Below are 15,831 nucleotides of genomic sequence, written 5' to 3'. Positions count from 1 at the left end.
ATGTGGTGGATACAGGGAATATGATGTCTTAATCACAAATGCACTTGAGTACCACTTTTTTATGATGAATCACTATTGCTTTTATACCTGTCTGCCTTCAATAATGTATGTGCATTTCTTTCACCTTTTTCTGCATGATTGTTTCACAAATATGTATATTAAGATTACAATACAAGTAACTCTTATGTTTTGCAAATATATAAGTGCTAAGAAATCATGCTTCATGTTTTTATAGTTTTTATTAAGAGATGTTGACATATACATTTACAGCTGTTTCATTTTACACATACATGTACCAGCACAGAAATGGTCTGTTTTACTAGTGAAACTTCTATGTGATAACCACTGAAAAGAAATCAAGGAAAAAATCGTAACGATATATGCAAAATGTTACAATGTAAATTCATGAAAATATACATGTATTTTAACCATATGATATGGAGAAACCTCCTCTTGTTAGGAAATATTGTTGGAAAGCTTGCTAAGGATATTGCTTTAGGGCTTCTTCCATGTATGATTTTAGCTACTTGCTGATATATAATGATGTTTGGACCCCTATTTCAAAATCTCTGGATCAATCCCTGAATGATGATTTATCTATGAGCAATTAATGTCACATTGTAGAGTAGAAAACGAATTAGATACATGTATTATTTTATTATAAATATCATAATTTCATGTATGAAATCTTTAATTGATACTGTACTGCATATGAAAGTAACCATAGTTAGAGTACATGCACATGTATTTTTGTAGTTTTCAGTGTAAATTTCTTGTTCACAGACATACAAATGTAAACTACAAATTTTGCAAAGAAATATGACTACACTGTTCTACACTAGCAATAAAAACAGTATACCTATCACCAGTTTTGAAAATTTTAAATAACTGTGTACATACAAAGTATATGAATAAATAATGTATATCTTCAACACTTACCTAGTACATTGTACATGTAAGAATGTCCATGAAAATCAGCTCTTAGAAAAGGTCTACTTTGGTAGCCTTGATATCCAACACATTTTCAATGCACTTTCATGGTCATAGAATTTCTAACATAACTGTGTCTTTCTTGTGTCATGAAAAAACTGTTTCTTACTTTATGATCTGCATTCTAAATAAATGTATCTGGTATATCCTGACAATGTACTAAAAAGAACCATATTGATAATCAGTTATGACTTACATGGATATAAGACACATGTACATTGTATTACTATTTCTTTAAATTTCATACTGAATAGTACAAGCTAAAATCTGTATCAAATGTAGTATTAACAGGAGACTCCTATATCAACTCAAGGGCCACTGGCCCACAGGGTGACAAAGGTCGAGGATTGATACTGCATATCAAATAGATTTTTGCATGTCATGTTCATTCTTTCTTATATCTTATTTATACAAAATCTATTTCAGTTGTGTTCTGTGCAAGCTGTGATATATAGTATGCAATATATGTCTAGGGGTGTGATATAGGGTATGCCATATAGGTCTGTGGGTGTGATTTAGAGAATGCAATATAAGTCGATGGGTGTGATATATAATATGCGATTTAGGTCTAGAGTGTGATATATATATCAACAGGTGTGATATAGGGTATGCAGTATAGGTCTAGGGGTGCGATATAAGGTATGCAATATATGCCTGTGGGTGTGATATATAGGGTACTTGAAAGGGGTTAAGGGGTGTGATATACGGTATGCGATATAGGTCTAGGGGTGTGCGATATAACTCTAGGGGTGTGATATAGAGTATGAGATATGTCTAGGGGTGTTATATACAATATGTGATACAGGTCTATGGGCGTGATACAGGGTATGCGAAAAATATCTAAGGTCTGTATTGTAGTTTGGATTTTAGGAACATGTACTAGTGTATGTGTAATGGCATGGATCCTGTGTCCACTCGCGTCCCAAGGATGAATGTGATGAATATGCCACATGACCTCCTTCCATCCTTACCGTTGAAACAGAAACATTGTTTATGTCTCTGCTTTGAAATCATAATAATTTAACAATTCTGTTTATTTTCTATTTTAAATACCAAGTCTTCATTGCTTGCTACATGTATGTACATGTGTATTTACCATTTTATTTTATTTATGTACATGCACATAATGTAATTAACATATATGTACACAATGCTTGTATTTTATGTAAAGAAGTTAAATTCCTGAGATCAAATTAATCACACATGAAATGTTCCAATAAAAAGGAGGGTGCCAACCCATGCACCCTCCCCTAGATCCGCCACTGTAATCTATACTTACTACGCAAAAAAGTGTACATTGCAGCTCCGAAAATCCGTCATTAGAAGCTCCCGACATCATCATTAACATGATCAGATCGAGAGAAATAAATTGGCAAATCTCGATACAGCTTTCCTCCTTGCGAATGTTTGGGTCAATTTGACGAAATAGTCCAGCTTTCTGCGTCAAGATTTAAATATCATATACTCATTGAAATATTGCAGTTCTGCAAATATTAAATAGCCTTAATATCCGTTATATGACCATGTCGTACGTCAAGTAAACATCACATATTTGACGTGGATTATGATCGGCCGCGGAGTGATATCTTAATGCAAACTTTGCAAGGAGAATAATCCGCGGAGTGTTATTTTGGTAGTTGTATGTGGAAATGTCTACCCTGGTTACGTAATTTAGTTGCCGACGATCTTTAAGTCAAGTTCAGTCTATAAATGGACTTCCTTGACAAAAACACGCACAGACATGCGTATGATATGTTTAATAAAAGGTACGTTGTAGCGATCTTTGGGTCACTTATGATATTGACCAGTGAACCATATTATGAACCTGATTAAGCACCTGGTAATGAATATTCATAAATATCGGGGCGTGTTAATGTATATGACCTATATAGTCTTGTAACGAGCCTCAGTGCCTGAATCGGAAACTGGGTAATGTTCAAAGCTAGCCGATCATTTCATGTAAAGTTTCCGTTCTCATACAAGCACGAAACACACGTAGAACACACATGTATAAAACTAAAGAGGTACATTTTTATCTCGTATGAAGCTAGAACTATGACGCTGTGGTGGTGAACACGGCGAGGATCTGCAGCATTTAGTGGCGTATAACTACATATTTATGCAAATAATATGCGAATATTAAGTACAAAAATTACGAGTGCAAGAAGTCGCTAACAACATTAGCGACTTAAAATGATTATAAGTATTCGAACATTCTCGTCACATAGAAATACCCCATACGCAGTATATACAGAATCTATCATGGATGTTGTTACACCAAACATTATATGGACGCCCTGGCTCTATATATTTATCCCTTCTGAGTATTCTATTTACGTTTGAAGTCTTAAATTTCAGACGTTTTCTGATTGGTAAATTTTCACCGATAAACACAAATACTACGTTCAATGTCACCCAGCTCGTGGATGCAACTGTTGCAGCTTTACCCGTTCAATTTCCGTTGGTTTTGGTTGATCTAAGGTTCATAGTGGTGATCAAGTAGTTGGGTTCCCTGACCTTGATGATCTAGTAGTTGGGTTCCCTGACCTTGTACCCTGAATTTAATACAAATCTTTTACAAAAAAATACCGATTTCATAGCATTCTTATCTAAACTGTTAAACCATCGTTTTGACGTCTTCCTCTTATAAAAACTGCTGCACTTTTTTTTGCGAATCATCGTTGTCAAAATAATAGAAATGCCATAAACCACAATAATTTATGATGTACAATTTATCATTTAAGTATTAATCAAGCACTTTTCGTGATGTATTCTATACTGTTACATATGCCGTTGAAAGTGAATCGGAATTTAGGTCTGATATCACACTGGATATTTAATGTGCAAGTGATTTTCGTTCTTATGCACTGACAGCATTTCTTTCATTCACGAAGCAAATCAAAATAAAAGCAGCAGAGATCTGTGTGACCTTCAATGCACAACATTCAATGAAATTACACAGAAATTTGCTTTAATTTGATGGAGTTGCGATGACATGTAAAAGGATTATGTTTTCGTGTGACCAAAAAGATGACAGATAAATTCTATTATCTGTGAAAGATAATGAGAGAGTTTTTGTACATTTCATGATGTTTTCAGTTTTCTGGTATCTATCTAGAACTGTCGTTCATGTATGAAATCACGAGAAGGTTGACACATGAACATCGTTTAATCACTTTTGATATACATTGATCACGTTGCATTGATACTTTGCGATACCGCAGAGAATAAATTAATTTACTTTGATTGGTTGCAAACACGATAAATGAAATCTCGCGAGAGTAGACCTTAGGCTATAAATGACGAGATTGCATTGAAATGTTTTTGTGACACTCGTTTAGTAATTAGGATTATAAGTTTATTTTACTGTTAGCTGCAATAATATGATTACTAATAACGTTCAAAAGAATAGGAGGCCAAAATGTCGTGACATTTCGCTATAAACACTACACTGATACTGAAGCTGATTTAATCAAAAGTTTTCAAACGCCGATAAAACAATATGGTTGATTAAACTATGAGCGAGCATCGTCCGTTTTGTTATAGCAAGAATTATGAATACAAGCCTTTATAGAATAAATTCTCTGTGTGAAGCAACACGTTGGAACACAACGGATTTTCTTACACGAAGGTTCAAATTTTACATTGCCTTTGTCACACTCAATCGAGTATTAAGGCCATTACTGAGAAATCCGGTGCAAATACGAAGCAGAATAATAATAATTATTTTTTTAACTTAAGATCTGTAACAAGTGATTTAATGCTTGTATTGATGAATATAGATTATACAAATCAAAGGAATATCTATCACATGAAAGAAAAAAGTCACCATTCATTTGCAAATTAAGAGTCTTTCATTTTCGTTGAAACTCTCTGAATGTTACTCTAACATATTTAAGAACATTTAAGAAACATACATGTAATACAGAGAAAGTCATTACATACTTTCTTATCTTTGGATGTCTTTTGGAATTTTCAATGGCCTAGTTCTGCTTTTGTTGGTGAATTAGAAAATGGCCCGCGCATCAAGCCTGCCAAGTTGTTTCTCATTTGCCACACTGTTGAATGAGGGGCAATATTGTTTTCCATTGCTTTTAAAAGAAAAGGAATTCCCTTTTCGGCTTTATTCAGTGATATATAGGAAAATCCAAGCAGATTTAAAGCGGAAGTTTCGTAGCCAGCATTTTTTTCATTCAACAATTTTTCAATTGCAGAAAGCGAGTCTTCTGAAAAATCACTCCTTTCATGCCTATTGCAAATGAAGGTCAAATAATGAGCAAACACAACTGGGTCATAAATTGCCCAGCTGAGCCATGATGTATAATCTAGTGGTTCTGGAAGCGACGACTGCAACTGAAGCTTTATTTCATCCGGAACGGCATCTACTTCGGATGGCAAGAAAACCACTGCTTGGCAAACAGAGCTGAGATATCTTTGGTCGAGATGCATTGCTTTATCTTCAACAAATGACCTATAATTTTGCATCTCTGTTGGAGTAGGTCCAAACTTTGAAGGTAGGAAATGAGGGTTGTAGAAGGATAAAGCATGTGTAATCCCAATAATCTCCTTCGCTATCTCTCTGCACTCTGGAATTCGCCCTGTCATATAAAGATAGGTGGCATACTTCAATTTCCCGGAAGCAGCGTCTGAAACGATGCCCTGTGACAAATACCCTTCAGCCATATCAAAACTCCTTTCCTGTTGGCTTCCATCAGACACAGTGTAATAATAGCAAAAGAGGTGATATCCAAGACTCGATTTGATGCCTGAAATGATAGGTTCGAGAGTTTTTCTGTAAAAGCTGCTTACGCATCTATCTTCGATACGTTGAAGCATTTCGTGATGTCGGACAATAGTAAGAGGAAGTGATTCTTTAGTTTGAATCATCAACGCAAATATTTCCAAGCGCGCGTCTTCGAAACGAGGGAACAACATTTGATCGTGGTTAAACCATATCAATTTAGAATCTGGTTTGTCGATACTTTGCAATACGTCCTGTACACTTTTTGCTTTGTTATATTTCTCCAAGACAACTTTGATGTCTGGTTCCGTTATGAGAGACTTGCATTTGAGTAGGATTCTCCAACCTTCAGAGACAAACTCAGAAAATAAAACTTTTAACTGTTGCAGTTCCTTATCCGTAAGTCGATCTTCCAAAACATTGTTGGCTCGAATGAAAAAGGAAGGAGCATTTTCATTTTGAATGAATTCATTCAAAGTTGTGATGCACTTTATGAAAGCCTCTGTAATTCTTTTCTCTGTCCACAAACTAGGCTCTTCTTTTTCCATCGTCCAGAAAAGAGCATTCTTCATTTGGAAAGAAGACAAAACACCGGGTATTTGTTCTTGGATGACTTCTTTTAAAAGCATCTTTAGAAGAGCATAGCACTTATGTTGCACATTATTGAATGTGCAGAGTAACTCCTTTTCTATTAAAGCAAATGAAAGTCTCCATTCAAGGTGGCGTGTCTTACTTTTCCTAAAGCCGACCGGGACCACATGACATCCATTTTTTATCATTCTTTCGACTACGTCCTTGTCGGGCCAACTTCGTGGTTCCCTATTTTCCCATTCAGACGCTTGTTTCGGCCATGTTGGACAGTGAAAACAAGGAACAGCATCATGGGATGGTTCTTCTTTCGTTTCGTCTGTGAAACAGAGGGACGGCCCATGTTCAAGTATTTCGTCTTCGTCCGGAAAGTTAACAGCGTAATTGTATGAGCTTTGCATCACCCAAGCAGGCCTTTCTGGAATCAGTTGGTATCTATTGAAAGCAGTCTTAAACTTATATGATGATAGAAAGTGCTTCCCATCCTCTTCGAAGCAATATGATTTTGCTCCATTAGGGGTCAACGAAAATATGTTGTTTTCCATTAATGGTCCCTCTTTTAGCAATTTAAGTCGTGCATAACCGGGATGAGTATATTCATCATCAATTTGAAATATATGCTGTTTTTCGTAAGGTCGTTGACTGATTCCTTCTTCGATCACAGTGACGTAAGAGAATCGCAACATTGTATCAATGTCGGTCATATAGCCTTTCCAACCGACCCCGTCCATGATACTACCGGTAAGTATAGTATTTTGATAATCTGGTTGAAAATCGACAGCATTTGCCAGTACCTCTAGGCGAGAAAACATTGACACCTTTGAGCTAACGTTAGTTTCTGATAATTCAAGTGAATCTAGAACTCTTGATAGAATGAGAGATTCCGCGTTCCCCTCCATTTCCTGAAAGATTAAAAAATAAAAACAGATTAACACTAGCTTATACCGTATCAGTGCACCTGATCCATGCTCAGCGTCCTTCAGTTACATATACTTAAATATTTAAGTTCTCAATCTTTTCTATCAAAACCTTTCATGAAATAGAGTGACAATATGGAACTTTTCTGAAGATTTCAGTTATAAACCTTATAACCCGTAATTTGGCCAAGGAGATCATTATTCATTTTCTTCGTTTTGCATTTTGAATCGACCTGTTGGTGAGTATTTACTATTTTTATGAAGGTTATACATTGGTGCATTTGTGGTGTTTCACTGTATCTGTTCCTGTTACTACTGTTTTACAGATGAGTTGGAAAAAATTGAAAAAGTAAAGTGTTTGAATAATTATGTTGAGATAGAATAACAGTGCCTATAATAAGACTGACAAAAATATTCGATAATGCATGCGTCTCGGATACTTATTTCTACTTTTTTCTCTGATGTGTGAGTTTTTTTACTGTTTAAATGCAGATGTCAATTGTTGTATTGTCGCTTTAAAAAAAACCTCATTACATACTAAAATGCTACACTAAATGTTGACGTGTATTTCGAAGGAAGTAGTGTTGAAGCCGTTTAATCCAAAATCTTAGAATTGCAGCCTGCACTGCAATTATCATCCAACCTGTAAATGTCAAATCCTGTTTATGCTGATATAGTTACATTGGTCAAGATGGGTAGTGATGCTTCGTTATATGCATTCGATTCGCATTATTCAGCCGCTTTAAGAAAGTCTTTTATATATTATTTTGGTTATTTTATGTTCTTTGTTGTGATTGTCTGTTTTCCATGTCTGGTCTTTGTCCCTGGATTACATTCTTTTGATTTCCGCTTGAATCTTGGTTCCTTTGATAACTCTTACATAGCAACAACTATTATTGTTTTTTTAAAGGGGGTTCTTTCTGACGTCATAATCAGTTTAACATTACATTAAAAACAGAACAAAACATGATGAGAGAAAATTTATTCAGTCGACTGCCTGGACAATTATGAATACGCTTCAATTCAGAATGCATTTCAAATATCCATTCTCTCAGAGCTTACTTAAAGGTATATTTACACTTACTTAAGACCATAATTTATAAGTATTTCTATTTTGTGCTTAGGTATCACGCTGGCGCTTTTGTTAGGTTTCACTATATCCGTTCTCTAATTTGATTTCAATTTGCATTCAAAAACAGATATGTTGTGTTCAATACTTGATTCGCATTCATAATATCTAAACGTATTACAAATGCGTATAGGGTGACATACAATAGATTATTATGATTCTTTTCGCATTAAACTCCTCATTAATTGAAATGATTTAAAGTCTGACAAATGCGGACACTTTTATTTCCACATTGTATTTTCTTTAATTTGATGTAACATTCCTGCTGCTCCGTTTTTCTGTCATTCAAGTCATACGACTTTGTATCATTACACAGATTGTATAGAAAGGGTTCAGTCAAAGGATATGCATGTGACAATGATACCTGATAGGTCGATATGGCACATTTCCAACGTGTCAAATGACCTATATATATGGAATATAGAATGTGACGACTCTATTCGCTACACTGCTCCATCGGATCAAATTGATACAGGGAAGATATGTAAACGTATAGAAAGGTCTGAAAAATTCCCAACGATGTTAGAACTGTCAAATTTGCGATGCAAATTTTTGGTCGTTCTCTCCGTGGGACTCGAACTCGTACCGCTGTGACATCTATGGCAACACCGCCTGCACAAAGTCTAGCGCCCTAGACCACTCAGACCTTTCTATACGTTTACATATCTTCCCTGTATCAATTTGACCCCATGGAGCAGTGTAGCGAATAGAGTCGTCACATTCTAAGACGTTTGTATAATATTGATTTGTGGTTGTTTTCTTTTCGAATTTCCCCTCTGTCTTTGTACTTTGCATATTTGATTAATTTCTAAATATCCTTTCGAGAGACACCGACAGCCTTAAATATATACTTGTAATAGAAATGAGATGAAAAATCCTGAATAAAACATGAAAAAAAGTAAATACGAATGTGAATGCATTTCATGCCTTAATCTTTTACCTGTATAATTCAGTTGATTTGGAAAAGCCTCATTCAGATAACAGACTGCTAGTAAAAACGAAAGTTAAAAATTGTGGAAAATCCAAAGATATAATTCTGTTTGCATGTGATATTCTTCCGGAATTTTCAGTGTTTATATTTGGAAAATGATTTCTTTTATAGTGCTATCACTTTTACGTGATATCAGTGATCTTCACATTTAATTTTTAAAACTGCATTAGTTGGATTAGATCGATCAGAAATGTATTCAATTTTATCCAAATCTACTTACAACACTTGACGCTGTTAGCATATGTCTAATTGATTTTAAATTTTACGATCTATAAATAGAACCTATTACTAAACACAAAAAGTATACAATCTATTAATAGAACCTATTACCAAACACCCATCTCGCTATAAAACCTGGAATTGTCCATTTACGCTGACTGTTACATCCGAATTTAAAAAGCTTTTTTTTTTTTACCTTAAAACACAAAAATAATGGATTAATAAAATTACTGACACTGATTATTTTTTTTTGTTATTGTTTTTTTGTTTTTGTCATTGTTCTTTTTTTTTTTTTTTTTTTTTTTTTTTTTGGATGTGATAAAGACAGTTTTTAATAATGTCAATGTACCGACATAATTTTCCAAGTTTCTAGTAATCATATGGAAAATGTATAAATATACAATTATTGTGAATTGAGATGTTCGGTTTAATTGACTCGTGTACATTGTATATATACTATCCAAACCTAGTGATAAAATATAAAGTGCACAGTATACGTATTATCCAAACCTAGTAATAAAATATATATAAAATATACATTGTATATACTATCCAAATACAAAAAATACCAGTTTTATATATTGTAAATTTTGGATATGCTGTACACGTGTTTCAAGGAGTAACCTCTCATCAGCAGCATTAAAATCAAATATGTAGGAAGATCATAATCAAACTAGTATGTCAATTGTTTGATAAACAATTGAAAGGTCTATCCCTTGAAAACTATTTCTTTGAAATATTCACGTAAAGACATTTGGTTTGATACAATTTTTTTTTTTTTTTGCAGTTGGTAACTTAGTCAAATGCAATTGTCGATGTTTTCAACATTATTTTTGTAATGTAAACTTGGCGACCTTTCATTAGATATAAAACAACCCTACTTTCATTGATATTTAGAATTTTGCACTTATTAACCCCACCTGGGTTCTTTTTCTGTGTCAAAAAATTTATATTTGAGATGAACAAGTTATGACCTTTAATTTGATATGCGACAACCTAACAATATCAAAAAAGTAGTTTTGCACTCATTGACCTTATCCGACTCATTTTTTTTCGGGACAAACCATAGATTTTTCGGATGTACGCTTTAAAACCTTTCATTTGATAAGCAACAACATTACCTTCTAAGGACTTAATATTTTGCACGTAATTACCCTACTCTTCGAACATGTATTACTCATAGAGATTGAAACTCTGAGTTTTGAAATGTACTCATTTAGACCTTCAAAAAGATATATCACATGACCCCCTTCGACGAAGTTGAAGAATGATGCAATATCAAATCTATAAATAGGTATTGATGAAATATATCAAACCATTGGAAAATATGAAAATTTTATGTTGTTTAAGTATGTTTTTTTTAATTGGTCCTTGGTATTGTGTCAAACAGTTGTACATGAGCAGATCTTTCATTCTGTGTACTGATCATTTGGATGTCTATATACTCACTCTCTGAAAAACTAAAATTTCAATAGATCCAAAACGAGACAAGATATCTCAAATTTGAAAACTGTATGATAACCTACAGAAAATATGCAACAAAATTACAAAACAATTTGGGCCAGTGCAGAGCCCATTTTGAGCACACTGATTATTTAAATATGATTCAATAACAAACTCCAGAACCTGAAGTCGTATAGACATGAAACTACCACCATACATCTTAGGATTACCTGACCTTGGAAAAACTTACAAGGTCAAGGTCATACATTTATGTCAAGGTCACAAAACGTCTGCAAAACATTTAAATTGTCATAACATTTGAACCGACGGTTTGACAGTTGTAAATTTTGTTTCAAAATGTAGGGCTTATCGAGAGGGTCATTTTATACGCTGTATGTATGTACTTATCTCTCATCGTTTTCTTAAAGCTGCATTAGCTGTCAAATTTGTTCAGTTTTGATTCTACTGAATTTTGCTGATAAAATGAAATAAGTTTGTAGTAATGCAATTGAAGCAATAAATGTCTCTGATACCTTCAGGATATGGTGAAAACAACGTTTTTTAATCAAAGAAGATCGATAGCTCAGATCTAATTATTTTTCGCGATTACTTCCGAAGATTGCCGACAGGACATTAACCTTGGTTAAAAATGCTTTAACCTTGGTAAAAAAATAACGATAACGGATATTCAGATAAGCACATGTCTTGTTAACAATTCATTTCATCTATTTCTTGATTAGTTTTCAAATAAATAATGACTGTTACTGACCATATTTGAGCCACATTATATCACAATACGTAAATGTTAAAAGGATCCTTGCATTATATTCGAACTTTCGTCTTTCACGGCTTGAATCCGACGGTCTTCCTTGCCATTGATTACCACTTTCGTTTTGCAATCAGATTTGTTTTTTTTAAAAAGAGACCCTTTCAGTACATGCGTGGATTAAGGTCAACAGAAGTCATATGCATACGGATTTATCTAGGTCGATTTTTTGTCTTGCAGGACAATAAATATACAGACACCTATTTCATGTATTTAGCACATTTTATTTCTGGATATCGAATGAAATTATACAGGAAAAGTACAATTTGGTAGAAATAATTCCAAGTTATGATACATTTCAACAGAACCAAAAATTTACGGAAATGACAGCTAATGCAGCTTTAATATCAAGGCATGTAGTTTGTAGTGAGAGGGCTTTCTAGAACTCTATGACCTTTGACCTTGGATGCTAATGGAAGGTCACATGGAACAAAGATCATTGATGAAGGTCCCATGTTTCTACAACTTCCAATTCTCGAAATATAAATTTTAAAAACTTAAGTATGATATTTCAAGGGATATAACTCCTGTATGGTTTGATAATGAAATACATGTTTATGTTTATTCATTAGGTCTTCTTGTTGTGTACGTGAAACAGTTTTTAGACTGATTCTATCTATTATTATTTTCAAGATATAAGCAATTAAAAGAAATTGCTTTAAGCGGACATAACTCTTAAAGATGATAATGAAATCCTAAGCAGTGTAATTTTCTAATAGAACATGATGAGATCTATATGTTCATTAAGTATGATAATGATATCCTGAAAATGAGTTCGGGGGACCATGTTGACCACATTGATAAGACCCTAAAAAGCGGGAGAAAACTTCTACAATGGATTATGAAATTCTTCATGGGTTTATCCTGTGAAATTCCGAAATGAGATCTATCGATGGTCCCAATTTTGTAATGATATCTTGAAAGATGACGAAACAGTGCCGTGTCAAAGTAAATGTTGGAAGGGAAAACTAGCACTCTGTGACCTTTGACCGTGGATGCAAATGAAAGGTCACATGGACCAAAGATCATTGATGAACATCCCATGTCTCTACAACTTGTGCTTCTCGAAATATATTTTTTTAAAACTTTAGTATGATATTTCTAGGAATATAACTCCCGTATGGTTTGATAACAAAATACAAATTTATGTTTGATGATTAGGCCGTCTGCTAATGTGCATGAAACCGTTTCCAGAATTATTCTATCTCTTATGGTTTTAAAAGATATGAGCGATTACAAGAAACAGTTTTAAAGGAACATAACTCTTAAAGATAGTAATGAAATCCTTAGCAGGGTCATTTCCTAATTGAACCTGATGACATCTACATGTTCTCCAAACATGGTCATGATATCTTGAAAAATGAGTTCGGGGGACCATGTTGAAAAAAACGCCAATATGGTAACTTCTACAATGGATAACGGAATTCTTCACAGGGTCATCTGGTAAAACTCCTGAATGAATTCTATTGATGGACCAAATTTGGTAATGATATCTTGAAAGATGAATAGGGGAGAGCATGTCAAAGAACATTTTGCAAATAACGAAAGAATAAAAAAAATATTAGAAAAACAATAAGGTCTTTCCTTGGTAGGGAAAGCCCTTAATGACAAAGAATAAAAAAAAATAGAAAAGCAATAAGGTCTTTCCCATGTAGGGAAAGCCCTTAAATATTAGTTGTATGCAAGAAGTAATCAAAACCAAAACTAACGAAAGAGGAAGCCAAATCCGTCACCGACAGGTTCTACCAAATGAATGCAAGGAATTAAGCCTCAGTATTTTATGTATTTTTAAATTTGGAATACTGCAAGATTTCATCAATAGGGTGGATCAAATATGATATAATTCCGGTTCAGACAAGTCTGACTACTGGGTTGGTAAATACCTTCGGGGACCTCAGGACCGCCAGCAGCGGTATCGACCTAGTGGTTCTTGAATAAAAAAGTACCTAGTAATAAAATATAAAAAAGTATCAGTATCAAAAACACTAAACCTAACAGTATGAAAAATTTGAATAGAACAAAGCGCAGCAAACCAGAGGGCGCAATAAAGGTATTGCTTTTCTGTTTTCAATATAAAAACATTTGAAGTGCACGTTACTTTCAACGATCATTACTTATACTCGGCGTCACATATATAACATACTGTTAAAATTTGAATAAAAATATTTTCTACGACTTTATTGACACCTACCGTCGTTTAAATTGTCTTAAATGACTTGCTCATTCGTTATCCCTAAACATTGTAAAAAGTCGGCCATGTTTACAGTGATCGGGTTGCTAGGAGATGTTGTTTACGTTTAAATGGTTTGTCCAAAAACCGAAGAACCCGGAATGCATTTCGGCGTTATTTCGGATATCTCGGATTTATTTTACGCGAACAACGTACAATACCGAGAAGTTGATCAAGCAGACGATTGTCACCGGAGTTCGACGGGAACTTACGAACTTCGTTTGTAAACAAATCGTCCCATAGAAACCAACATGGCGGATATTAGTATGGGATTTTCCCGTAAGGATTTGTTACGCATGATTTAAGCTAATAAGCGACTTGTTTAGGAAGAAGCCGTTTGACTAAACGAATGAGCAAGTCATTTAAGACAATTTAAACGACGGTAGGTATCAATAAAGTCGCAGAACAAAATATTTTTGTTCAAATTTTAACAGTATGTTATATATGTGACCCCGAGTATAGTTCGTTTGTCATTCTCATATTTCCCGCAATATTTTATTTCGTGAACTTGTCCGTGTTTCATGACGTTTCATGAGCGTTACTTGTTTTGCATAGGAATTTTGCTTGACCGCAGTGCTTTTACCTGTTTATATTACATATAATGACCTATATTTTGTTCAATGATAGGTTTTTATGGCGTTCTACTCTTCGCTTCTGCCAGAAGTCATCTATATCTATGTCCTTCATTGTTTATTTTACCGGTGAACCGGAAATGGAACTATGTAACTCGAAGAACGATAACTCTGTAATTACCGTAAGTGTACTAGTTAGAATCCTGGGTTTCAAACCGGTAGTCGATATTTATTTTCTCATCAGGTATTTACCCTTACACTGTCCAAATCCATACATTTAATTATATTCAATTGATAAAACTACATTGTTCATTAATTCTTATAATATTTGATGCTGACAATTAAAGCTTTTCATTTCTATTATGATATACAATCAAATATGTACTAGCTGATTTGATATGCACTATTTCATAATACCCCCCCCCCCAAAAAAAAAAATAAAGATAAAAAAATGGAACTGAAAAGTTAAAAAGTGGAGGGGTATTGTCCTATATGTATATCAACATTACTGAGTTCTATCTAGTTTCATTACATGGTAAAATTTGTGTTCTACTAATACATATTCACATGATAACAGTGAAAGCTTCCCATTTGTTATTAAGTTGATCTTGTTTTTTTTTATATGTTATGGCAATTGACTTCTCTGTATTATACAAGTCCTTTATAATAGTTTTCACTACTTGCAATGAAAGTTGTTTCTTAAAACACCTAGCATTATATATGTATTATTTAATCTTCAGTAGTACCAGATTATATACATTATTATTAACTCTGCATGTAATGTTTCCAAATAAAAATATCTTTTTGTTAAGAGGTATGCTTGGTAGTTGAGATATAATGATTAATACGATATTGTAACCAATGTAGTTTAGTATTTTTTGTTATCAAAAATGGCAACTTAAAATAATCTTTCCATTCTTATTCTTCAAAATTTAAAAAGGTCTCCCATTTCTTTTGGCCATTTGGAGTCAAATCATCTTTAACAAGAACCGAACACATATCTTGAGTTCCCTTTGTACTCTCAAAAATTTGTGTACAAAAAGATGGAAAAAATGATATGATATAACAATATCATCAGATTTAAATTTTCTTCTTATTTAAGGCAGACACAATGCTATTATATTCCATAATGTCAATGTGTATATTAAACTTATCTTGCATTTTTTTTTTTTTTTAAATTTTCAT

At 33.7% G+C, this 15,831-nt stretch overlaps 1 protein-coding gene across 4 annotated transcripts; it reads right to left on the bottom strand.

Moving 5' to 3' along the window:
• Nucleotides 1-226: 226 nt before the first annotated feature.
• On the bottom strand, nucleotides 227-14,677 carry LOC148612752 (uncharacterized). 4 transcript variants are annotated; one of them, XR_015924487.1, is made up of 4 exons: nucleotides 9,577-9,597; nucleotides 4,936-7,221; nucleotides 2,270-3,545; nucleotides 227-1,149 (listed from the first exon to the last, which is right to left on the bottom strand). XR_015924487.1 is itself a non-coding variant. In XM_088594463.1 (2 exons), exon 2 carries the CDS (start codon nucleotides 7,216-7,218, stop codon nucleotides 4,966-4,968), a length of 2,253 nt encoding a protein of 750 aa, XP_088450589.1. In that variant the 5' UTR covers nucleotides 7,219-7,221; nucleotides 14,658-14,677; the 3' UTR covers nucleotides 4,717-4,965. The 4 variants fall into 4 exon arrangements, 3 of the variants coding, with proteins under 3 accessions (XP_088450589.1, XP_088450587.1, XP_088450588.1); XM_088594463.1 differs by lacking the exons at nucleotides 227-1,149; nucleotides 2,270-3,545; nucleotides 9,577-9,597 and adding an exon at nucleotides 14,658-14,677 and having other exon boundaries at nucleotides 4,717-7,221; XM_088594461.1 differs by lacking the exons at nucleotides 227-1,149; nucleotides 2,270-3,545 and having other exon boundaries at nucleotides 4,717-7,221.
• Between the last annotated feature and the right edge of the window lie 1,154 nt (nucleotides 14,678-15,831).

Source organism: Perna viridis, chromosome 7 (genome assembly GCF_037379345.1).
Source record: "Perna viridis isolate PV_CMFRI_1.1 ecotype Kerala chromosome 7, ASM3737934v1, whole genome shotgun sequence".
NCBI classification, from domain to species: domain Eukaryota; kingdom Metazoa; phylum Mollusca; class Bivalvia; order Mytilida; family Mytilidae; genus Perna; species Perna viridis.
The sequence above is the reverse complement of the archived record's forward strand: the minus strand, read 5'-3'. Positions and strand labels throughout refer to the sequence as shown.